We start from the raw sequence: 25,830 nt of genomic DNA, 5'->3' as shown, positions 1-25,830 counted from the left end.
TCTAAACACACTCTTTAAAAAAAGCCTTTAACACACTCCAAAAAAGTTGGGCCAGAAGCAATTTTATCACTGTCATCTTTCCTTTTATTTACACTGTTTAATCATTTGGGAACTGGGAATATTAATTGTTGCAGTTTTGCAAGTGGATCATTTGCCCAATCTTGCTTGATATAAGATTTCAACTGATCAAAAGTCCTTGGTTGCCATTGTCTGATTTTCTTCTTCATGATGTGCCATAGGGGACAGATCTGGATTGCAGGAAGGTCAGTCAAGCACACGCACGCCACGTCTATTAAGCCAGGCTGTTGCAGCACAAACAGTATGAGGCCTGGCCTTGTCTAGCTAAACTGATCATGGATTTCTCAGGCAGGATATGGCTCTCTAAAATCCCAATATTCATTTTGGGTGCAACATATACCATGACAGATGTTGGCTTTTAACTTTCACAGAAATGGAATAGTTCCTTTCATCTTTGTCATGGAGTACTCTGGGGTTTTTTTTTTCCAAAAACAAGCCAAGCTGTGGAGTCATTTTCTCTATCTCTTTGATCATTTGAGGTGAACCTGGGCCCAGATAACTCAATAATGTTTCTGTTTAGATTTAATAAAAGCTGTTCTCGTGTAAGAGTTTCAGGGTGCTTTTCTTGATGAGCACTAGGCAATGATAGTTGGAAACAGACTTTGTAAGTACTCCCCAGACTTTGTAAGTAGCTGTATTTATAACATTATAAAGAGTTTCCTATATGGTGCCACCTGAGAACTTGAAGGTCAAGTATATTCTATGGTGGTTTCTGGCTTTGCCTTACTTAGATATCACAGACACTGAGCAGAATCAAGCAACACAGTGAGAGCAGTTTTTAACAATTACTTTAACTAATTGGTATCCTCAGTTCCCAAATGATTACATTGTGACACTTAAAGGAAAAGTCATGTAACATTGTTATAACATTTGGTTATGTTGCAGGCATCAGATTTTAAATGGGTTCATATTTACAAAATACAGTTAAATTCATCAGTGAAAACATGGGATTTTCTTTTTTTTTTTTCTTTGTCAATTAAGCAAAGGTTTTTTATTGCATTTTACAAATGCATTAGTCCCAAATTTGCTGGAAATGATGTTTGAGCTATTGAGTTACTGCTTTACAGAAATAAATATACTTGAGAATTAATTTCGGCCCTTTACTCCAAATCTAACTTTGACAAACATTTAACTCATTGCACATCTGTCTCTAATTGATCAAGTTATATAATGTACAAGGCCTTTATAAATAATCATACAGTAAGGGGTTATACCATTCAGTTATTTAAAGGCACATTAGATCATGATATTTTAAAGAAAAGTTACAGATAAAATTATTTTTATTATTGTTGTTTCACCCACATTGAATGATCAAAATCCAACTGTGATCCTTATATAAAGGACATTATTTTGGTTCGAGAAGGACTTTTCAGGTTAAGTCTATAAATGGCCATGAGTCTAAGACATTTACAGCTGTGTGTGTGTGTGTGTGTATACACACTGACAGGCAGTCATTAGTGTGGGCAGGAGGCATGGCATGGCCCAATGAATTAATGACCTCGCAGTGGGAGATGGAAGCAGCTGGTAGTACCGCTGCCAAACGCCTGGCTAGCCTTGCGACTCCAGGATGAGAGAGAGAGAGAGAGAGAGAGAGAACACAATACGTTCTGCCTAAGCACAGCTTGGTTCCAGTAAAGGGCCTCAGGTTGCTGTACTCAGATATTTCACAGGGTGTGCTTAATAATGAACAAATCTCAAAACATCTCAGACTTTAATACAATTTTAATGCAAAAAAAATGTACCAAAGGAAAACAAAACATCAGAAAACAGTTTTTTAGAGCAAAGCTCTTATGTACAGCATATTGCACTATATAACAAATTGTCTAAAACTTCCATACTGTATCAATGTAAAAAGAAGAAAAAAAAAAAGTTAAGGAGTGCACAGTACAGTCTCGAAGACACACAGTCAATGTTTACAAAAATGCTACATTTTCGCTGGGTCTCATTTCTTGGTATACAGAGAATGTGTGAGCCTCAAGACTTTTTGTTGTATCTGAATGAACTCCAAGGCTTTTTCAGAGCTCAAAACGTAACTGACAATGGATTTCTGAAGTTTAAAAAAAAGTACAGTGTTTTCTATTTCATAATAAATGCGAAATGGAAAAAAAATCCCAGTTATTTGATTGCTTCTAAGTTATAAACATTAAGATGGATGAGGAATGTTTTACATGACAAAAAGCCCTTGGACCTCATTTGACTTGTCTGACAGTCTAAAACACATTTGAATTTATTCCTATGTAAAAAAAAAAAAAAAAAAAAAAAAAAAAAAAAAAAAAAAAAAAAAAGTTGCCCTTAAAAGCAAAATTTGCATTTAAAAAAATTGATCTGATAAAACCTGAGCAAATTGTGCTCTGATATTAAGCAGTCAGTATCACCCACTTGTGGAATTGAAACTAATTTTGGACTACTTTTCAAGACACTGTTGGTTTCCATCATAGACAGACCCTGCTCTCAGGTTTCTCTTGAACTAAATATTTATCTTGAACTTTGAAATTGGTGCACAGACCCCAGACCCCAGAAATATACAAAAGCCTCAAGTTAATACTGGGTACCATGGTGTGCTTGCAATCCTTTGAGTAAAACAAACACCTGGGCACTTGTGCCTGGCACCTGAAGAACTTCCAAAGAACAATGCCAGGAGATGCCACTTAAAATAACACTGGAAAATTAAACTACTGATAAAATTAAACAGATACAAAGTACTTTCCAGTGCATGTCAATTGAGAAAAAGTAATGGACAAAGAAAAATAAAAAGATCCAACCCGTTAACAAGGCCCAGTGTCTTCATACAACTTCCCCACTTCCCCTAACCCTAACCCTCAACAGGGACTGACAAGTGGTTACCGTTTACAGGAATATTTCACCCAAACCACGATATCTTCCTCAAAAGGATGTAATCTGGTAGGGGCCAATCAGCATCATACACATGAGGTTATGCTAACCTTCCTTCAGACAGCTTCATTCACTGTTGGCCACAGTTCTGTCAGAGAATTTGTATAGTACCCAATCATAATTTAAATATACCCTGATAATTACAGGGTTTCTATCTAGAAGTGGTGTTAGAAAACGTGTGGGTCTCAAGTGTCACTGCTATAGTGTAAGTTGAAAACCAACCCTGGTCTCAAACAACAACATTATTCTACAATGGTTTCTTCCCACTGACCACCTAGATGTAAATATAAAGGGGCAAAAACAGGGTTCCTGGATGCAACGCCATAGACAAACAACTTTTGGATCCATAAAGAAGTTTCACTCAAGTGGTTTGAGTTTTCTTAACAAACAGCTGTCTTTACAATGGTCTCAAATGGACCCAACGTGGTTCTTAAATATCCAAAATGTTTAGGGAACCAATAGCTGTCCTTTAGTTACCAAAAATTTGGTTCTTGAATGACCAGAAGAAGCTATTTAGGCTAAAATGTTTCGTTAATGACTAAAATATAATTTAGTGTCCTCGAAGCCTTCAAAAAGTCAAAAGAACCTTTCCTTGCACCAAAAACAAACAATTCAAATTATTAAACTGAGGGTTTTAGGCACAAAGCACCTCAGAGCTGAACCTCAATCAGTATCTTATCCTGAGACAGAAACAGATTCCAATTCAGAGTTTCAAAGTCAAGGTGCTATGTAAATATAGAATGGTCTTAAGCAAGGCTAGGACCAGAGGATAATGTAATCATTCAAGACCAAGATCAGATTAAAAGCTCTCCCTTCATTACTCATAACATAAGCTCCTCTACTTGTACTTGATACTGACATTTAGGACCAAGTTAGTTAACAGAACATCCGATCCTCCACTGGTTTACTTTCAGAGACTTCAAAGAATACAAATAATGGTAATGCAGGAGGAGATTATCACTATTCGAAGGACACCCAACATGGTTAACCCCTCGTCTTCTTAAGCCAAGGAATTAAAACTTTTTTTTTAAACCAATAGAAACAAAAACCGAAGGCAACATTTACACATCCAAGATCGGAAACAAAAAAGTGGCAAGAAATACAAAGAAAAGAAATTGCACACATGAATCTATACAGTAGCAATGGACCAATATACAAAAAAATAAATAAAGAGAAAAAAATAAATTACAAATCTATTAACCGAATTACAAAAAGAAAAAAAAGCACAACAACAATAAATCAAATGTTAAGGAGTGAACATATATCAGTAGAGACTAGGTGATCTGAGTAAGGTAGCCATGAGCTGTGAAGGCTACAGACACTGGCTCAGCGTACACTATCTGCAGGAAACAAACTTTCAGCACTTCATATGACATTCAACATGCTTGAAAAAGTAGCCTGTGCCTCACGGACTCATAGCTGGCAACAGTTTAGCAATGAGAACTAAAGTTTTGTACCATACTATACCTGTACCTATGCAGTTGTAAGGATACAGTTCATCCAAATCTTTTTTTCCAAACAGAATGTTGAACCAATCAATAAGGGAAAAACATTATTAACACTAACCCATCACTGATTAATTTTACAAACATGCCTCTTATACGTTACATTACAGTAACAGTTTCATCATACAACATTAGGACAGGTGTGCAATCCTTTGGTGGATTAATCATGTAGCATTCCTCTGCCCTGAAAATGTAGTTCCTTCATTTTTCACCATGATACAAACTCACATTTCTGTCCAGAAGTTACCCAAGTTTTTTTTTTCCACATGTAACCAGTATTTAAAGTGGGAAATGGAAAACCAAGTCTCACAAAATATATATCACTCCTTCAAAATGGACAAAAGAAATATAGTTCTTAGAAAAGTGTAAGAAAATCAAAATCAGCATCAAGAATCCAACAGTGTCTTCAAACATGACATTATTTCACCAAGATACAGTCCTACAAACAATTTACAGAAGACCTTCCATTAAAAAAAAGGCAAACGTAGTGGTCATACAAAAACAATTTACACCACTGAAACAGGTCTCCTGAAAAGGTATTAAAAAAAAAAAAAGAAGAAGATATAAGCACAAATACAGCTTGAAATTACAGAAATCCAAAAAAACATCCAAGTATCCTGAGAGAAGAAATGCAGTCACTTCACAGACACAGTATTGCTCCGGGGCTGAGAAAACAAGTAGCCAGAATTATCATCAAAAATCATTGAAAAGATCCACACTTTGAGTGGTACAAAAAACTTTCAGTAGAAAAACTGACGAGAATAAAAGGCCAAGGCGGCCACCTGTGGTGCCGATAATGAGGATTTCATGGTGTCGTAGGACTAAAATTGCAGTCCAATGCCTAAGTTGAAAAGTTCCTGGCATTAAATCAACAATTAAACCCTTCATTGAACAACTGAGGACGTCTGTAGACATTGAAGCATTTCATGGTTCCACAACAATACCCTTCAGACACTGCCATGTCTCTTGTGCTGCTAATAACACGCTGGAAAATGTAAGGTAATATCAGGTGTATTGTAATAGGCACTGCACTCGATCTTCAGGCTAACATGGAGATGATTACATTGACCTGCCGACCACTGCAACCGTTTAGTGATTAGAGCACCTCTTGGGAGAGACTGCTGATTGTTGACAGGCTTATCGGCGAAACCTGAGAATGCCAAACACTGCCCTTAAAACATGCCCACCCCAAAAAAATTGCTTGCCCAAAACAGGAATATTTTCAGAGGATTTCTGGATTTGTTACTGCCAAATAAAGCCGTAGAAGCCTGTCTTCACCTCCCATTTATTATAAATATTTGAGAAAAAAAATCTAACAATGACAAAAACATCAAAAGAACACTGAAGAACTGAGGTGCAAAACTCTTTGTTCAGAGAAGCTGCCTCTTTGGAAATTAGTCAGGCAAATTGTCAAGTTGATTTGTATCCTGGGAGATTTTAGGGGAAAAAATTAAAAAGAGAGGGAAAAAAGAGAAAAGAAAAAAAAATCTCCAAACCAGCCCACTGCCTTTCCATGTACCACCCTCTTCTTCAGTTCCCACTCGTTCTGCAGCGGCTGGAGACGATAAGGCATTCCCAGGACTCATGGAGGTTGTTGAAAAATGTACATGTACGGAAGTGCAAACAAAATAAATCAACAGTACACACTGTACAAAATACCTCATTGAGTTTCTTATGAAAATATTCCTCTTAAAGAGTCTCATGAACACCATGGCATCTTCTTGAAGGGGGAGAAAGGAAAAAAATTGATGTTGTGAAAAGCCAGTGCCTCCGTCCTGCAGAGATGTTTGTCTTCTATGTTCCATTTTCTTTTTTTCCGCTCTCCCATAAAACCCGTGTTAAAAATCAGAAAAATCAGACAGTGCCGTTAAGCGCCCGGCTCCGAGAGGAAGCCAGGGCAAAGGTGGCAGTTTTTGTAGTTCTTTTGAGGTGGCCATCTCACCTCCGGACCACTCTCCTCCCATGAGCCACTGGTTCTCTCTCAAACAGGAGTGTGTACAACGCTGATGCCAAACGCAACCAAAATGGCTGCTGGTTCCTTTGGTTTCTGTGTTGCTGAAAAGAAAAGAAACACAAAAAGACATAATCAATACAGCTGTCACAATCTATTCTATGCATATACTGTACAGAATCTACTGTACAGTAGAATCCATTTTTCTTGACGTTAATCCAATCAGACATTTTAAACAAGGCCAGGGAATTAAATTTATTGTACTAAATTATAACAAACTAAAGCTACTCCACAAAAATTGTGTTGCATTTGGAGCTCTGATTAACATCAAGTTCACTCTAATCATAAATTAGGCGTACAAAGAAATTTATAGTGGTTTTGTAATGTTTAATAGTAATTCAGAATCTCAAAATTTCGTACATTCTTTGTCATTTGAACAAAGAATGACAATTGTCATTTTATTAAGAAAAAACAAAAACAAAAACAGATTTATTATTACACTATATTTTCGATCAGTCACATCAAAATCACCATCTTTAAATTCATCTGAACCAATAAATAATCAATTAAAACAATAATATTCCCCAAAAACAGAACTAAATTGATGCACATGCTTTTGCAGCACCTTTTTCTTGATGGAGCTCATAAAGAATGCACTGTATAAATGTAAGTAGCTTGAAACTGGCAAGCAATTACCATTAAAAAATAAATTAATTTAAAAAAAAGCACATTGTTTTTAGGATTAAACATATATGTTACACAAGACCCACTTTAAACCATATTTTTACATCTGCTATATACTATATATACACTAGATTTAATGGAGGAAGATTTTCAGCATATTTTAGAGAAGTCCATACTCATTTAAAGCAGGGTAACTCTTCACAAACTTGCTGTTTTTAAGCTAAAAGACTAGTGGGGCTAGTAAAGTTAGCTGGTGTAACCAATGATGAGCATGATTTTCTCAGTGTAGTTTCAGCCCACAGGTCATCTAGAATACTGGGTTGTTCTGGGTTTCATTTATGCACTCCTTATATGATGCTGAGTGGCGCTAGGAGGTACTAAAAATAATGCAGTGAAACTAAACCTGCATCCTGGTGCCCTGAATACAGGCACCTTTTTTTGAAAATCTGTGGTTAGGGGGTGTACCCAGTGTGTGGTGGCTTTTACAAACAGCAGCAGGAGAACATATATTATGCCCAATTATCACATCTAAATTCATTAAATCATCAAGACAGAAATCACACCTAAATCAAGAGCTGTTGTATCACAGGATCACAAAGAACATTGTATCCTGTGATCTTGTTTGTTTCTGTTGCAGGATGTGATGAGGGTTCCAGACGAGGGTGGGTGTGAAAACCAGATGCCGGAATAGAGTTTCCACAACAGAGACTGTCTGTCTGTCTGACCCAAGATCTTTGTATGAACAACTTCCCATCACCTGAATACAAACCCTGACTAACAGAACATGTGATGTACATACAGTAAAGGGCAAGAGGCAGCAAGTATATTACCCATGAGATATTTCTGAGTAGATTAAATATAAAATAATCATTTTATGTAAGGAATGTGGTTAGAAACACATAAACAAATAATAGGGGGGAAAAACTCAGAATTTTCCAAAACAGGAATTCACAATATTTTTACAATATAAAGATGGGGCTCATAACTAATGCAAGATGTAGTAGTTTTAATTTTATTTTACAGAAAATGGCATTAACTGGTCATCAAACATCTAGTAGATTATCCTTCACCCTTCACCACAACATATTTCTACAATAGTGACTCCGTGACTATCCACTACATGCTACAGAATTTTGACCCTGCAACACCATGACCTACAGCCATTAACACATGGAAAATATGGTTTGTAGTTGAGCAGTACCATGGATCATGCATGTAATCTCAGACTCATGTGTCTGTCCATGGAACTGAGCTCAATTGGATTTGAGGAGATTTAAAGGATAATACTACTGCTGTCATTGGGTTGGGGGATAAGATAATAACAGTGAATGGGATTAAGAGTGCTCTGGAGGCAGGGCAGAGGCAGACACACACACACACACACACACACACACAAGCCCAGCCCCCTTTCCATATAAACACACACACGAAACCACACACTAAACTGTTTTGCTTTAGTCAGCATCTTGGATAGACTGTGCATAAAGGCGAAACCCAGTCCAACAGCCAGGTAAGAATAGATGAACTGAAACTAACTGAAGGCAATCGAATGGAGATCGGAGTTTACACCTACAACAGTGCAGTGCAGATTATTTCCAGTGCTGTATCAAAAAGGATTTATAATAACAACCCTCACATTGAACAGAAACAATAAGAGCAACATGAATAACCTAATTCGACCACAACTAAGACCAAGATTAATACATCCACGGCTGATTTTACAAATCAAATGCTCCTCACACAACAAACACACCATTTGCAAAATAAAGGACGACGCCGGCCTGTTAAAAAGCAGCCCTATCTTTCTTGTTGTTAAGATATAACGATTGCCACTGGCTCACCAAGATCATAGTAGGGCATTGCAGTGCATTGCGTAAGCCCCCGCCAGCTCTTCCTTTCTCCTCATAGGCCAATTTAGGCTCCCAAACAGCAGCAGGAACTGCCATCAGGCCCTTTCCAGCATCACAGGGTGCCTCAGATCACTCAAGTCTGCTTTGCCTCATTTCTAAGTCAAGGACGTGTTTTTTTTCCCTCTTCTTTTTAAAAAAGCCTGTCTAGCTTCTTCCCTCCTAGTAATTAGTGCTACTTGGTAAGCGCAGTCACACACTAATTGTATCCTAGGCTTTTGCATGCGATGTGTCCTGAGATTCTGTTTCAGTCCCAGGCAAAATCCAATTACCAAAAGCATATTTTTATAAAACATGTGATTCTTGAATACTACAAGAAAAATAAAAATCTGCAAGCACTGTGGGGGGAAATCTCCTGTTGGTTTTCATTATGATCAAAACTGTTTAGTGCTTTGTGACAGCTCGAATTTCAGCAGAATTCAATTAGAACTAGTAAGGGTTTCTGAACTGTGTAGTAATTCTATCTTGGAGGACCACAGTACAAAGGGAAGAAATGCAGCGCTAAAAAACCCCCAGAAAACAAAAGGAAACTTCTGCCTTAAGAGCAATCACGATATGTGGAAGCAGTTTTAAACCCCCTGTGAGAATCAGACAGTATTGCATCAGACGACGCTTCAAAACCGACAGCACGAGGATGGCAGAAAGTCCCTTCCCTCGGAGTGACCTTCACACATGTAGTGGTTTCCCACCCAAGAGTGTCACGCAAGTGTCTGTCTCTGTGTGTGTTTGTGTATATGTCTCTGGGCCACATGGCTAACTGTCAAAAATGAGTCAGAGGCTATATTTAGCCGGAGATAAGCAGCAGAGTTTTTACAGACGCTCAGTGTCGTCACTCCAGCGAGTTCTTATCAGTAATGCGTGCAGCCTGCCCATCAGCCATCAGCTCCCAAGAGCCTCTGCTTATCACTACAGTGCCAATAAACATACACACACACACTTTAAATGTCACCAGGCTAACTGGGGACCATATCAGAAAGAAAATATGCCTCCATGGCTCAGGTCTCATGACTGCACTCTGACAGTAATAAATACACCCATTCCCCATAGATCAGCACAAATCTAATGTGAAAATTTTCCCTTAACTCAAATGTAGTCACACACTCAAGACTTTTAAATGTATAAAGATTGCTTTTGGAGCTATGAGACTTATGTAGATACAAGTAATGGAAGATTTTATCCTAGCAGTTAACCTACTTAAAATATCACACACACATGTCAAACCATGTCAAGTTAAAATGGCTCGATTAGACTTGCTTATCTATTCTCTGTCACTATGAAATGCCCTACTGCTGCGTATAAAAACTGATAAACCTAGACAGGATTCAGGTAAAAATATGTCTACTGCCACCATTTTTAGAAATACAATATACTTTTCTGTGTATATTGTTTGTAAATAATTTTGGTTAGTTCACCAGCAAAATGGATATATTCTTGGCCGAAACCAAAACTGAAATTCAGGACACACCCAACCGACAAACATGATATTTCATTCTACTGCTCAGACTGACTGAGAGTAGAGGAGAGAGACTGACAAGTGTGGAATAGTTCATTTTCATTACTATTAAACAATAGGCCTCTTTAATCTAAAATAATCAACTGTCTTAAACACAGTCCAGTCATGACTGGACTATCTCTTTGTTTTTTTTACACTCAATGTCCATTTTTCTCAGCTCTGCACTGTCCAGACAGGAGCCCTGTCTAGTTCTACAATTACAAACTTTAGTCCACCTGTTGCTCTGAATACATTATTTGCCATTTTTCACCCTGCTCTTCAATGCTCAGGACCCCCACAGGACCACCACAGAGCAGGTATAATTTGGCTGGTGGATCATTCTCTAACATGGTGGTGGTGTGTGTTGTGCTGATACATGTGGATCAGACATCAGAGTTTTTAAAGCCCTCCGTATCACCGCTGGACTAAGAACAGTAAAACAACCAAAAACATTCAGCCGCCAGCATCCCGTGACCACTGATGGACTAAAGGACAACCAACACACTTACTCTCTCTGACTTTACATCTACAAGGTGGACCAACGTGGTAGGTGTGTCTAACAGAGTAGACAACAAGTGGCCACAGTGTTTAAAACTTCATAAGCAGCACTTCATAAGTTGAATGTGTACCAAAATCCACAGCAGGTTTACTTGTTACTAAGCAACAAACAGTGAAAGTGTCAGAATTTACTAGTGTTTCTTAGGCCCCGTCCACACTGATCTGGATATTTTTTTAAAAACAGATCTTCCTCCCTCCATTTCTTTAAAATATCACTGCCCAGATGAATATGAAAACTGTTGCATTATCATGCCTCTCCAGTAGGGGGCCGAAGTACCTCTACAAAAAAGACATCAAAACACCACAAAACATGAGAGAAACAGAGGTTTAATTCTAAATCACTCCATAGGTCCATGTAGTGCAATACGCAAGTCATCATATCATTGTATACAATAGCATTTATATTTATTCTATATTGTTCTATTGAAATCTAGTGTTATCTGTATGTACAAACTGTAGATTTTTGACTTGCATAATTCACTGTATAGGGAATGAGGAACTATTTGAATTTCAGCCAGAGACAGGCACATTGTGTGACGTCAGCGTTACCGAAAATATCAGTTTTCCTAGTCTATGCGAGAATACTGACAACAGCATTTTCAAAATCCCCACGTTGGGAGTCCAAGACCTTAAATATCCCGACCCGTCTGGACAGGGTCTCTGTTCTATTTAGTGAACTACTTAGGGCGTCACTATAGCACATTACTAATTAGGGAGTAAGGAGCCATTTTGGTCACAGCCTCAGAACCACCATATGGGACAATATAGGTAACAAATTTAAGGTCTAGTAGTTGACGTTTTCATTTGGCAATGGAGCTGTAGCAATAATAAGAACTACACTTTGCTCCAGTGCTTCAATGGCCATTCTTTTTCCTGAGCTGCCGTTTTGTTCCACTGAGATGTGTGTATGGCTTTCAGAAGAGCTGACTGTCTGACAGGAAACGTCAGACACATTCCCTTTTCTCTGGAGCACAGCAGCGGTAAACACAAGGATCTGTGCCACTACACTCAAACACCCACACACAGACCAAAACAGAGGAGTGTTCTTTTTTTTCCCCTTGCACGAGTATATACACAAACACAGATAAAGAGGAAGTAACATCACCACACACCCTAACCCTCACACATATGCACACACAAATAAAATCCAGCACTATAGATATTTGGGGGGGGGGGGGGTATCAATCATTTTCACATTTACACATTTTAACATGTTCATGAGTAAAATCTGTGTAAACAGTGACTACTGACTACACTTGGCCTTGTCTAGTTTCACCCGTTTGTTAGGTGTCCTCCATCACAATGCTATCAAGCTGGGAGGGTTTATTCTAGTTACGGCTGGGTGATAAGACCGCCAATTAATATCACAATTAATTGAACATTTTACCTCAATTACAAATAATAAAAGATTATTTTGACCAATCACAGTCCTTGCTGTCTATGACGGCGCGATGTGTAGTTACATTTCGGATGAGGTGCCCTTCAGGTTACGTCATACAGTTCGCGCAGACACATTGTCTACGGCGTACCTTTAATGCAGAAGCATAAATTGGGCTTTATGTTCTCCTCCATGTTACTCTCATCACATGACTACATGCACAGTAGTATGTTTTTAAGGGGACAGCACATAAACACACAATGGGGGACATAATTTACAGAATTAACAAAAAAAGGATGAATATAACTTTTAAAATCCATAATAAGCTGCATGATAAGTGATGCAGCGAGGGTCACACTGACACAGCCAAGCCTGGCCAAGTTCTGGAGTGTGCTTTCAGGGCTATAAGAAGGTCTAATTATGTTTCTGTTCAACTCTCACCACTTGGGAGAAACATGCAAATACTGACTGATGGAATGTGTCTTGGTAAGAGTAACAGTGTGGTGCCATCCACTGCTACCTCTGAATGACCAGAGAACTCCAAGAACTACAAAAAGACAGTTCTGACATGTCCCCTTAAAAACACAGCTTCTCTCAGATAATAAGTCCATCAGAGCGAAGTAACAGTCTCTACCCTCCCCTTCCTCCCCACTCCTGCCATCCTCCGTTGCCCCAGGGCCTCCTCACCGACCTGTCAGGAGTGAGCTGCAATTTAGCTGTCAGCAGCTGCCTCTGCTATCACAGTCTCTGCAGCCACTTCATCTGCGCCTGAGCAGCCCGCCGGCGCTACACTAACTGCGGCGGCCAGCCGGGGGGACTGGGGGAAAAACAGACTGCTCTTTGTCGTGTTTGAGTCATTCAGAGGCTGAAGTGTCATTCCTGGCGTCGAATCTCTGACACCGCAGCAGTAATGAGAGACAAGGCACTGATAAGCGAATGCTCCGGGTGTTAAAAGGCCAGTATTGCCACTCGGGAGGACCCTGTCCCTCTGAAACGTTCAGACATGATGCTTCAGGAGACAAAATATGAAGTCTGTAGTACCCCACCGACTCTTATCATGTCATTTCAGTGATGCTGAAAAAGCCACAGGAGTGACCTCACTACCCAGTCCACTGTCCACATGGGGGTAATGGGGTCATAAGGAAAAGTTCTGGAAAAGAAACACATTATATCTGCACCTTGCTTCTGTAATGACATGTCAAGCCTGGGCTTGCACTTTTCTCACTTTTTCTAAATCGCCTTGCAGCAGGAAGGAATGTGATGCACTGAAGAATTCTGGCATCTGTTTATCCAACTAATTTCCGCAAGCAGAAATAGAATTTTGTATCTTTGTAACACCAAGGCAACCGTGGTGTCCATTCAATTTCCCACACATTTTCTAACAGTACAAAAATAAAATGTATTATTATTATTATTATTAGTAGTAGTAGTAGTACCTGAAGGTTTTAAAACACTAACAGAGTATTACTGGCTGAGTTGGTTTCTAGTTTTTGCTGAGCTGTTTTTAAGTATTACCACATTCTAATACTGGATATACAGGGGTTGGACAATGAAACTGAAACACCTAGTTTTAGACCACAATAACTTATTAGTATGGTGTAGGGCCTCCTTTTGCGGCCAATACAGCGTCAATTCGTCTTGGGAATGACATATACAAGTCCTGCACAGTGCTCAGAGGGATTTTAAGCCATTCTTTTTGCTGGATAGTGGCCAGGTCACTACATGATGCTGGTGGAGGAAAACGTTTCCTGACTCGCTCCTCCAAAACACCCCAAAGTGGCTCAATAATATTTAGATCTGGTGACTGTGCAGGCCATGGGAGATGTTCAGCTTCACTTTCATATTCATCAAACCAATCTTTCACCAGTCTTGCTGTGTGTATTGGTGCATTGTCGTCCTGATACACGGCACCGGATACAATGTTTGAACCATTGGATGCACATGGTCTTACTGGTGTGATGTGCAATTAATGAAGATTGGCCACCAGGCTGCTCCAATTTAGCCATGAAACCTCCCACACTACAATGGCAGGTGTTTCAGTTACATTGTCCGACCCCTGTATATGTGGGGGAAATCCTGAGGCTAGTCAAATTTGGAAGGCAGGAATGTACAATAATTTTTCATTTTAGAAATACAACTGCGTACAGCATTGAAAGGACATAATTTATAAATAATTACAATTATATTTCCTTTGCTGAAAATTTTGGTCTGAAATTTACACTTAAAAGAAACACTCTGTAAGCTTTGATAGATTTGCTCCTTGGTTCCCCCTACTGTTGCATAGTGCAATTCATTTTTATAGCACCATCTTGAAATAAAACGGGAGCGAGCAGGAGGGATGTTTTCTAAACATCCCCCAAAATTTATGTAGTGCAGTTTCTGCAGTGTTAAGACCAAATTAGCAACAACAGAGGCTCTACGCTCCCTTTTTAACAGGTCTGTGAATCATCACAATGATTTTGAAGCTGTAATTTTAGGGTAAAAATACTACCTAGTGTTCCTTTAAACAGACACTTAAATCTGTCAACAGTTCCTGCTGACTTAGTTTAAATACAAGTAAATACCAAGCAAGGTCAAGATATTTAATATAATCTTTCAGGTAATCAAGACTCTAATCGCATCTCCTTACTTTTGTCACGTTTATTTGTGAGCAGCTACATTTCAGATAGCCACCAGCCCCCTGGGTCTTATGCCAACACATCCAAACTCTGCAATTAGCCAGTGCTAACATAGGAATGGCCCCCACCTTCCCCTCACACATACACACTCAACATCACAATCATCCAAGACAAAACACAGAGAGACTGAATCACAAAACCACCAGAATGCACACCAGCTTCAGTCTGGGAGGTCCAGAGTCCAGTAGTTTTGAGTCTTCCCCGATCTCAAACACCTTCAAAACAACCCCTAGCAATTAAGTGATGAGTTTGATTTGAGTCAGGGCGTTGGGGTTGGGTTAAGGCCTTTCAGGACCAAAGTTTCAGGAACCAAAATGAAAGGCCTAAACATGAAACCAAATGTAACCCTAACCTTATGAATGTTTTTTTTAACAACACCTGAAGGCTTTCACCTCCCATGATGACATCGGAGTCATCCTGAACTTGAATTTGATGTTTTATAGCATCATTGTAAGTTCATGCCCCTAGTCATATAATCATGATTCATCATACCATATAATTTAAAAAACAAAATCATTGTTTTCACTGTGTCAGCCTGTCCACTGGGAACTACGCTGCCTGGCCAGCCACACATTGGAATAGAGTCTTTGTCAATTTTATCAGCTCCACTGATCATGTAGGTGCCCTTTTTATTGTTCTACAACTACAGGCTCTCGTCCAACTCTGTGGTAGTGCTGTGATGGTTCTGACTGCTAAAGAACAGGGTAGCAGGGCGACAAAAGGACTAGGGTCTGTATTTGTAGAACTACACAGTGAACCTATATGGTAAATGGAGCTGATAAAATGAACAATGGTAAAATGAATAGTGTGTGACTATGTTGTTCTGGCCGGGCAATGGGTCTGTCTGTTATGATTCAATAGTTCCTATCAGGCACAAAGTGGCTATCATATAGCATGCATTAAACAAAATTAAATGAAAAAAAAAAACACACACACAAAAGACAGAGACAAACAAGGAAGAGAAACTGGAAAAAAAAAGTTGAGTTGACAACAGCCTGAGGTGGCCTACTTAACTCAACATTAAGGAGTAAATTACACAATATAATCACACTGCCAAAAATGGCAGCAAGGAGAGGAGGAAGAGCACTCTAAAACCACTCTAATAGCTCTGAGTTTGTCTCACTTTAGGATCATTCATCCACTCAGAAACACTAAACATCTCCAGAGATCAATTCCAGACTAACATACCTCATGCCAATTAGGTAAGCTTCTAGCAATGGTTAATATACTACTATACCTGCATGATACCCATATGGATCCTGTATGTGCCACAATTCCTTGACGCTATGACAACATAATACTTAAAAATAAAGATGGTGCATTTTTACGACTAGGAACAGTAGGCCATCACAAAGCCTGTATTATAGCAAAGCAATTAATCCTACAATTTGACCCTGAAGATTTTAATAACAGATAATTAAATGTAAAATAAATGAGTCTGTGTAAGATCAACACGTTAGAATTTTATTCATATTAGTACTGTCTATCAATTTAAAAAATATAATCCTAAGAATTAAGTTAAAACGCTACTACTTCCTTATATATTTGGGAGGGAGATAAATGTGTAGGGTGATATTCTAGTGTACTAGTATATCACTAGTGTGGGGTGGTGTATATATATATTTATATATATATATGTGTGTGTGTGTGTGTGTGTGTTTTTATTACAATATCGCAGTGTAGTTTTGATGTTTTTTTTTTTTATTAAAATCTCTTAATTTGCTGAGAAATAGTGTCAGGGATATGATTGGCATTGGACACAGAAGAGTGTGAGCGTGATGTTGTGTTTACATCTCTAGATAAAACTACTAGAGTCTGTAAAAACAGTGAATTATGGCAGAAAGTTGTTGCCAAATTAGGTAATATGATTCAATAACTAAGCACGAGCTTGAGAATTAAGGGAATTCCAACAATAACCTTCTACTACTTGTTAGACACCTTAGGCTGCTATCTCCAGTGCAGAGCTAAACAAGCAAACTTCAGATATCAAACATTGACAAGTCCTGGCTGAAAGACTACATTTGGGTTAAGTGGGAAATTCTGTTACTTTAAAACTATTCCTCATGTCTAAGTAGCAATCCTTTTTGGGCACAAAAAGCAAAGTTGTGCAAAAATAGGGAGGAAAGGAAAAGTAGTATCTCCTTAAATGAGAGGGAGCAGAGCTCCCTAAAACACAAAGAGTCTCAAAAACCTCTGGCAGTACTACTCTTCCCGGTGATGGGGAGCTAAAATAGTATCTTATTATCTCACTGGGAAAATGCAGTTGGCACCACACTGGCTGTAGCATTATTGGCCTGAGGCTTCTCCTTACTTGTGGACTGTGTGCATGTGAGTGTAGTGTGTGTGTGTGTGTGTGTGTAGGTGTAGGGTGGGTGGGGAGTAGGAAGCCTCTTATTTGGTCGTCTCTTGTGGATGCTCTCGATGCCGTTTAAGACTTTACTGGAGTCTCCCTTACCACCAGAGCGCCTGTGCCAAGCTTTGGCTTACCACTCTATTTACCTAGCCTGGCCACTTCTTGCTTTTTCAGAGTAATGGTAAAAGATGACTGCTGATGTGTGAAGGAATGATCATAGGGGTCGAAACAGCATTGGACATATTTGGCGACTAGCGTAATGAAAGAACCAATATCCAATAGCAGTGGTGCTAGTAGATGCTAGAGTTTACACAAGTAATAGGTTGACAAACAATGTTGTCTTTGGGTGACTATATATATATATATGTTGCAAAACAATGCACTGTTGTTTGATGAATGAACCCGTTGTTCCTGAGTATTTTACTGAGTCGCTTAGAAACATCTGAGCCTAGAAAACTTACAAAACAGTACAGAAGTGTACATTTAATGCAGTTCTAACTGCTGGTCACTGTCAGTTTCTGAAGACCAAATTAAAATAAACTGCTTGAAAGACAGGAAGGGTTCTATATTTTACGGAATATAATGTAATTTCAGATGATTCTTGTTATCTATTAATAACACAATAACTACAACACTATACAGTTTTTTTTTACAATATTAGCCAGATATTGTGTGTACAGGGGTTGTGTAAATCTCTCTCTCTATCTCTCTCTCTCTCAAATTATCACCTATAGCACCTCTTTTCCAAGTGTGCCTCATGCTAGCCAAGGCAGCAGCCAACAATGTATGATTAATGCTATCTGGTTTGCTGTTGAAACAGAGCAGAACAAAGAGCCATTGTTCTTGCCCAGAGACGGACATCCACGAGCTCAAGGGAGGTAACACTTTGTGCGCTGTCACACAAATCAGTGACAAAAATCCTGGCTGGTCATTGCTATGTGCTGCATCAACTCCTCCCCCTAGAAAGGGCAACAGGAGTGTTACTGGCATGCATGCGCGCAAACTCACTCACACACACACACAAGGGTAAGAGAGCAATAAACAGGAAACTAAAAGGACAGGGTGAGTGAGTGGCGTGTGTGTGTATATGAGAGAGAGAGAGAGAGAGAGAGAGAGAGAGAGAGAGAGAGAGAGAGAGAGAGACAGAGAGAGAGAGAAGGAGGAGGATTAAACAAGAAAAGGTCTGGCCATAACAAATACAGAACAGGGAACATATTTTTCAATGCACAATTGTCATTATTAATAATACTTCTAAGTGGCAAAGAGCAGGAGAATGTTTCAATAATTTTGAATACTTTACACAAAAATGCTTTAAAACTTAATATCTAATAGGAAAATCTTTTTTTGCAGTGCATCCTCACATATATTTGTGTACTTGGAGTGACTGCCAACCCACAAACTGTGAAACAAAACAACCCCATCCGTTTTTGTAAGCTGCTATAATCAGAAAACATGGCTTAAAATGAATCAGATCAGCTTTTACTCTCCTTCTGACGTCAAGTCGAGAAACTGTACCGTCATTTCATCCTGAGTATTGTAATCAGTTTGCCAGACCCAAATTTATGTGAGAGTGCAAAGGCAGGATTAAACTGTGTATAACAGAAACAACAAGACTGTAGAGATAACAAAAATTAAGAACAAAAAAAAAGCTGAAAAAATGAGAAAAACAAGCAATGTGCCAAAAAATAAGCAGGGACAATGAAGAGAACACAGCTAAAACAGCTAAAGGAAGAGCTTCCTAGTGCCTCACTTGGTTCTGCTTTCTTGTGAGATGTGTGTGACGTGTCATTAAAAGGAACACACACATAAACAGGACATTCTGACCCAGGCCACCTAGATAGGGGAAGAATGATCCGGTGTTGTTTGATCCTTGTGTTACTTTGACAAAGACCACAAGGAACTATGTTAGCTTGTGGAAAATATGTGGAAAATGTCACTTTTTACAAATAAGAAAAACCTTTAAATGAACTGTTAAAATATAATTGAACACACTAAGTTTTGGGCCTAGATTTGAGATGAAATACTCGTGTATATATACGACTGTGATATATCACATATTATCAAAGGAGTTGTTGATGTATGGCTCTTTAAAAAGGGACTAAAAATGATTCCGAAATCATAGTACGGTCAAATATTTCTATATTTCGCACACTTACTCATAATAATGTGAAGCTGAATATCTGAGATCACCCAAGCTCGCTTGAAACAGTGAGAGACTGTGAAAATTAACTGACTCACCAGCATGTGGTCTTGATAGAACTGATCTCCAATCAGCTGGAGCTTCTGACCGATACGAGCCTCGATGCTGTGTCCGTTTTGTCTCAGAGGCTCCATGGCATGATGATCCTCCTGAAGCATGGCTTCCTCCAAGTGATCAGAACGGCCAGACTGTGTCAATAATAGTAATCCTGCACTACCTAATGAGAGAAAACACAAGGGTAACCACACAAATACAACAAAAACAGCACAGCAGAAGATTCACAACCACTACACAACGATGGTGTATGGTCACTACATCAGTCACCAGAATTGAAAGTGCAATCAATAGTGTTAATAAACTTGGGAACTACAAGAAAACCTCATTCTTGGGACAATAAGAATAGCCTGGGTATGAGGAAAGGAGAACAGAGAGTTGAGAGTTGAAGAGTGCTGCATGTTGAGTCCAAGCAAATGACCAGTCGCTGGCCAGATTGACATTTTTTTAGCAAGTGCTTAAGGCGTCAATAAATCAGTCTTCAGAAAGTTTCCCGTTTGTTGTGGTTTTCTAAACCTCAAGCTGTGAAGTTTTAAAAATAATCAACAGCAGACTGCAGGGAACGAAAAAATTAAACACATTCATTTTTGCACGACAGGAGAAATCTCAGCATAAGAAGAAATGAGTCATAAAGTTCTAGCTTTGCGTCACAGAATTTGAAAAGGAAGTTCCTGCTTGGGACGACTTGAAGTAAGGAAATGTTGACCTTGAAGAACTTTGAACCTTGAAGAAGCAGTCTGACACAGATTGACTTGTTTACTCATGCTTCTTGGTGATGGTTAGTGATGTCAAGACTAACCCATATATGTGATGACTTAGTGAGACCTTCAGATTTTTCATCTCAAATGTATTAGCTACTGTAGTAATTAAAAAAACATTTTCATCAGTCAATAGTCATTGCAGATTTCATTTTATGAGTAATTGCAACATATCTACAAATGTACTAAATATTTCCTGACATTAAGGCAATGCAACTAAATAAAGTAACCAGAGAGGCCAATTGTAAACATATGCAGACGTGCCGGCACTCACGTTCAAGATCTAACAGTAGCTGTGTATCCATTACTGGGCAATCTGCCATTAGAACAACCCTTGAATTCGTTCATTTGAATTGCAAAGAAACTAAGTAAACACACAGTTAATAAAAGCTGCAGAGGTCAGAAGTATCAGACACCGCTGGCAGGCAGAGGAGAGAGTCCAACAGGTACAAAAACTGTACAAAATTGAGACTCCATTCTTCATTCATTTAATTTTAAGTCAAAGCAGCCATCAAGTACAAGACGTTTCATTTTCAACATCAGATTTTCTTCCTCTATTCAGCCATTACCTTTTCCACCTGTTTTTCAAGACTTCCACAATTACATGATGCTACGAGGCTGCAATAAGTGAAATACAGCATGTGATTCATCCAAGGCATTTAAAGACAACCATCACTTTTTTTGTGTCACTATACGTTAACAAACAAATGCTCAGGTTGGCTAGGGACCGGAGTCAAAGAATTCCTACCCATCCTGAGAGAGTGAGGTCTATTGTACCCTACTGGACTTCTGGCCTCAGAGGAAGTTCATTCACACTTACCGTAGAAGAGGTGTCTCGGTTCTTCAGACACTCCGCAGGGCAGCATGCCGTTGGATTGTGCCAACGACCGCCCCGGAGTTTGAGTGCCACGCTCTTCCTGCTTTATCTCCCTGATTGGGGGACGCCAACTGTACGTATCCATTACAAGTACATCATCCTCCTCTTCATCCATGAACAGTGCCTCACGCTCAAGCCACCTGCAGACACATAAAATATAATCATCAACATCATCATCAACATCCATTGACAACAGAACTACAGTCACTTTAACTCAATAAAACGTTCAGAAACATCCATTCACATTCATTTTTATACCTTGTCACATGTTTGGCTATACATGTGTTCATTATGTATCATAAATGAGTAACTACAAATAGTTAAAAAGCAATTTCTAGGCCTAACTGTAGATCTAACGTACACTTTAAAGAACAAATCCACTGTTACACATGCAGCTTACAGCAGGAGGTTTTCTATGTCAGGCTCTAACAGCGGGAAACGTGCTGCGTGCTCTGGCTTGGGGTGGCATTTGTGCAGCGCATGCCGGAAATATTCCTAAACATTAGTGCCTCCTTTCTCACATGCACTAACCCTCTCTCTAGTTTCTACTAGGGGGCTAGCAGGATAAAGTCAGCATGATGTCCTGGACAAATAATGAGGGTGTTAGCATTCACATATACAGCTCCTCTGAGAAAACTCTGGAATATTTCTGGGCTACCATGCATGTATGAAAGGGGCTTAAAAGGTTGCGGTGTAATTTGGTGTAAATGCCCTGAACCAGAATTGATCCCATTGTTAGGAATAACATGTATGAAACATATGAAATATACATTTTTCTCAAAGCCGTGGCACAATGTTAACTGTCCATTTTGGATAGTTAAAGAAATTATATTTGGAACTCCTGCCATTGTCAGTATAAAAATACTGAACTCTATAATAAACCATTTCACATCAAACCACTCTGAATTACTTTGTTTAAACCTCAGTGATGGAACTATACCAAAATGTCACACATTGGTGCCAAAAAGGCAGACCCACATAACAATTATGCTGTAAAAGTAAGAGCCACATTAATTAAAAAAAAACAATAGATTTGATCTGTTATGTAGCTTATGAGGCCTATTCTGTTGTTCCTGTTATTATTAAGTAGCTGCCTGTTTGCTTTTGATTAAGAAAGATCCAATCCAATTTTTTGTCCCAAAAATGGAGCAAAACAAATCTCCACTTACACACAAACACAGACTTTCATAAATTCAAAGCCTTTCTTTGGCGTGCACCAAAGCCCAACTCCAAATGCTTACCAACCATAACCAACACTTCGGCTATAAGCATAATAACAGCAATGATTAGCTTAGCCTGTGGGCACTCGCGGTGCTGATTTAGATAAATAACAGCGATGAAACCACACATCGGGGCTGCGATTAGACAACGGGTTTGCTAAATTTAACCTTCTAGTGGTTTGGCAAGGCACGAGCAGAAACAGTATCGCCTACTCGCTCTGTGTTCTGTGGTGGAGTCTGTGTGGTTTTGTGAATAACGACAATTCTGAATGCAGCAGTTGAGACTGTTTGTCCCCGAAATGCCACCATGTCAACCCCACATAACAATTAAGCTGCACAAGACAGAAAAAAACACACACATACATACATACATACATAAACACACACAAAACAGAAGCTTTTCTTCACTGTTTTTGGTTAGGAATGGGCTATGTAAGCTATATCTCAGTGTGCATGAACATAAGCAGACACCATTAGGCCAATGATATCAAGTCAGTTACTTCACAATACTAGAGGAACCATCCACAGCAAGTCTGTAAGGTTAATACGAATACAAACACAAAGCTAAGTGAACTATTCTATTCCTAGGTACTCAATCATGAAATGATGTCACGTCTCATGAAAATAGAGGCTTTAAATTTGTAACTGTGTAGGGTCTAGCAACATAGAGATCTCTGGACATTTTTTTTTGTCAGAGTAGGCACTGACTGTGTGTATTATCATTTGCAGTAGCTTTAGTTATGACAAAGCCAAGTCCACTTCATTCAGATTGCACCAAGTGTTTGAACTCAAAGCTAAGCAATACACAGCTCCCTCTGCTGCTCTGGGCACAAAAAAACACAAAACAAACACACGTGCACACTCACATATTACTGCCATACACATGACATTACTCATGAGGACACACAATTTAGTCCTAAATGAATCAGACTCAGAATTAAACAAGTTTTACTCATGCTTAAACAGAAAAAAAATTATAGTAAACTCATATTACACATCAAAACCATTCAACAATGCCATCGGTGTAAGTACAATGCTTATCTAAACAAAAGAAGCAAAGCTGACAAGAAAGACCTATGAAAATAATCAAAACAAATAATTTTTAGTCCACTTTAGTCCAACTTGTACATCACAGCAGGTTAGACACTCACTGGTACACACAACTTCTGTAGTTCACAAAGTCGAACGCTCAAGTAACATTCCAAAAAAGCCACTGAAAACCCTTGAAGGCTTCCTGTCCCAGTGACCGAGTTCAGCTTAAAGCCTTTGGCACCTGAGCGCTTTGATGCCCTTTATCTTTGTAATAAGTGTGTTATTATTCATAAATGTTGTGTACCACCAATGGAGTACAAATATAGAATCTTCCCACCCCTTTTGAACATCTTGCAGGTTAGGCAAAAAAACAAATTTGGTTCCTGACTCTTCCGCAAATCCCAATGTCATCATATCAATTTATCAAATTCCATCACTAGCACATTTCATTTAATATGACATCTTATTGCTCAGCCAAACCCAGGGGTATTCCACAAAGCAGGGATTCTGAGTTTAGCCAGATAAGCCAAAGTTGAGGACTGTCTAACCGGAAAGTTCTTCAGCACTTCTCCCATTGGACAGTCCTGACTTGATACTTGAGTTATCAAGTGGCTGCACCACAAAGCAGGAATTCTCAGTAAGGGAGATAACTTCAGCTCAAAGTTGAGGAATGTAGAGTAGGAATAAGATAAGACAACATAAGATTCCCCAATGTCTTTCAACTCTTTTTACAGGTGGAAGAGCTTGACTTTTGGCTTTATATATCTGGCAAAATCCTGCCTGGTGGAACACCACCTTGCACTGGATAATAATCTATAAACAGTGTTAATCTGTAATGGTTACACAAACAGATATTTGTTTGTATTGCGAGTTTATGGGATATTTTAATTATTTTTAGATCAACAGCTTTGTAAAATCAACGAGGCCGTGTCACATATAAAACGTGTCCACAGTACGTTACTGTTTATCTGTGCTTCGGTTCACACAGAATAGAGAAGCGTTAAACGTCACTTGTTCTTTTGACTCCATTATTAAAACACCGCTGGCGCAATCAGCTCACCTCTACAAGGGCTAAGCGTTTTCATTTGCAATGCAAATGCTATCGTTTGAGCCAAAAGCTTTTATACTAACTTACATACTTGTGCCAACGGACTTCGGTGAGGAGAAGCACAGTAAACTCCACGGGTCCCTTCTGACTTTGAAACAATCTTAATTAAACCCCAACGTCTAGACAACGTCTCTACGGTCGCCAGAACGGTTTACGTTAAGTGTTAACCACAACGACGTAAAGTATATCCTCGCTGAAGGTATCCAAACGCCACATTAATACTTTTACAGCCGGTTTATCTAATGTTATAGCTTGTCTGGAAAAGAAAACACCCCATTAGACGTTTACTGAGTAAGTTAAACATAAAAACTGCAGTGGTTTTGTTCCGAAAACGGCTCGCGTTGAGCTCAGCGTTAACTGACGTTACTCGACGGATTTCTTGATTTGTTGAAGTCCGGTTTAAGTTAACTATGCGAACGCGAAGCAGGAAAACTATCTTTAAAAAAACATAAGATGTCTTAAAACCAATACAAATATAAGAAACATCAGCTGTGAATCACTGCCAAACACAACAACACTGTCCCAACACCGCCTCCTCTTCCGACCGGTTTGGACACCTGAGTTCAGTGTAAAAATTATCTATCTGTCCTAGTTCTGTCGGTTTACTAAGTTTTAAAACACTAAAAACACTCATTAAATATACAAAGCATTGTAGTCGATAAATCGTCCTGGCTTTCTGTGTCAGCAGCCAGCTGTACATTCGTACTTGAGCTTTTCCGTTCCACCTTAAATGTACAGCATTTGGGTTTACGCCATTTAAGGTGGAGCTGAAAATTTGCACCAAATCTTAAGTCGGCAACAATATAACACAATTTCAGCGATTTAAACCTCACGTAACACAAGCAGCAAGACGATATAAATCCACATTACACTCTCCACAGACCCAACACGAACGACCAGACCTCGCATTTTGTGTTACCGAGACTTACACTAAGCCGAAGTCTATAGCTATTAAAGGCAAACACCGCACTGATGGCGATCTGTATAAAGTGTGTAGTTAAGCGAGATCTACCTCTGGTCAGTGTTGTTTTTAAGTCCTTAATGTCCAGTCAGATTAGAGTAACGTCAGCTCTCCGTTCCTCTCCTCTCCTGCTCTGCTTTCATT

General features: G+C 39.1%; 1 protein-coding gene across 1 annotated transcript; it reads right to left on the bottom strand.

Moving 5' to 3' along the window:
* Window positions 1–2,369: 2,369 nt before the first annotated feature.
* bmf1 (BCL2 modifying factor 1) lies at window positions 2,370–25,830 on the bottom strand. Its single transcript, XM_066683508.1, has 4 exons — window positions 25,738–25,830; window positions 21,309–21,505; window positions 19,715–19,893; window positions 2,370–6,530 (listed from the first exon to the last, which is right to left on the bottom strand). The coding sequence occupies exons 2-4, from the start codon at window positions 21,478–21,480 to the stop codon at window positions 6,414–6,416; spliced, it is 468 nt and encodes a 155-aa protein (XP_066539605.1). The 5' UTR covers window positions 21,481–21,505; window positions 25,738–25,830; the 3' UTR covers window positions 2,370–6,413.

This window comes from Hoplias malabaricus, chromosome 1 (genome assembly GCF_029633855.1).
Source record: "Hoplias malabaricus isolate fHopMal1 chromosome 1, fHopMal1.hap1, whole genome shotgun sequence".
Lineage (NCBI taxonomy): Eukaryota > Metazoa > Chordata > Actinopteri > Characiformes > Erythrinidae > Hoplias > Hoplias malabaricus.
This window is presented reverse-complemented; position numbering and strand designations above follow the sequence as displayed.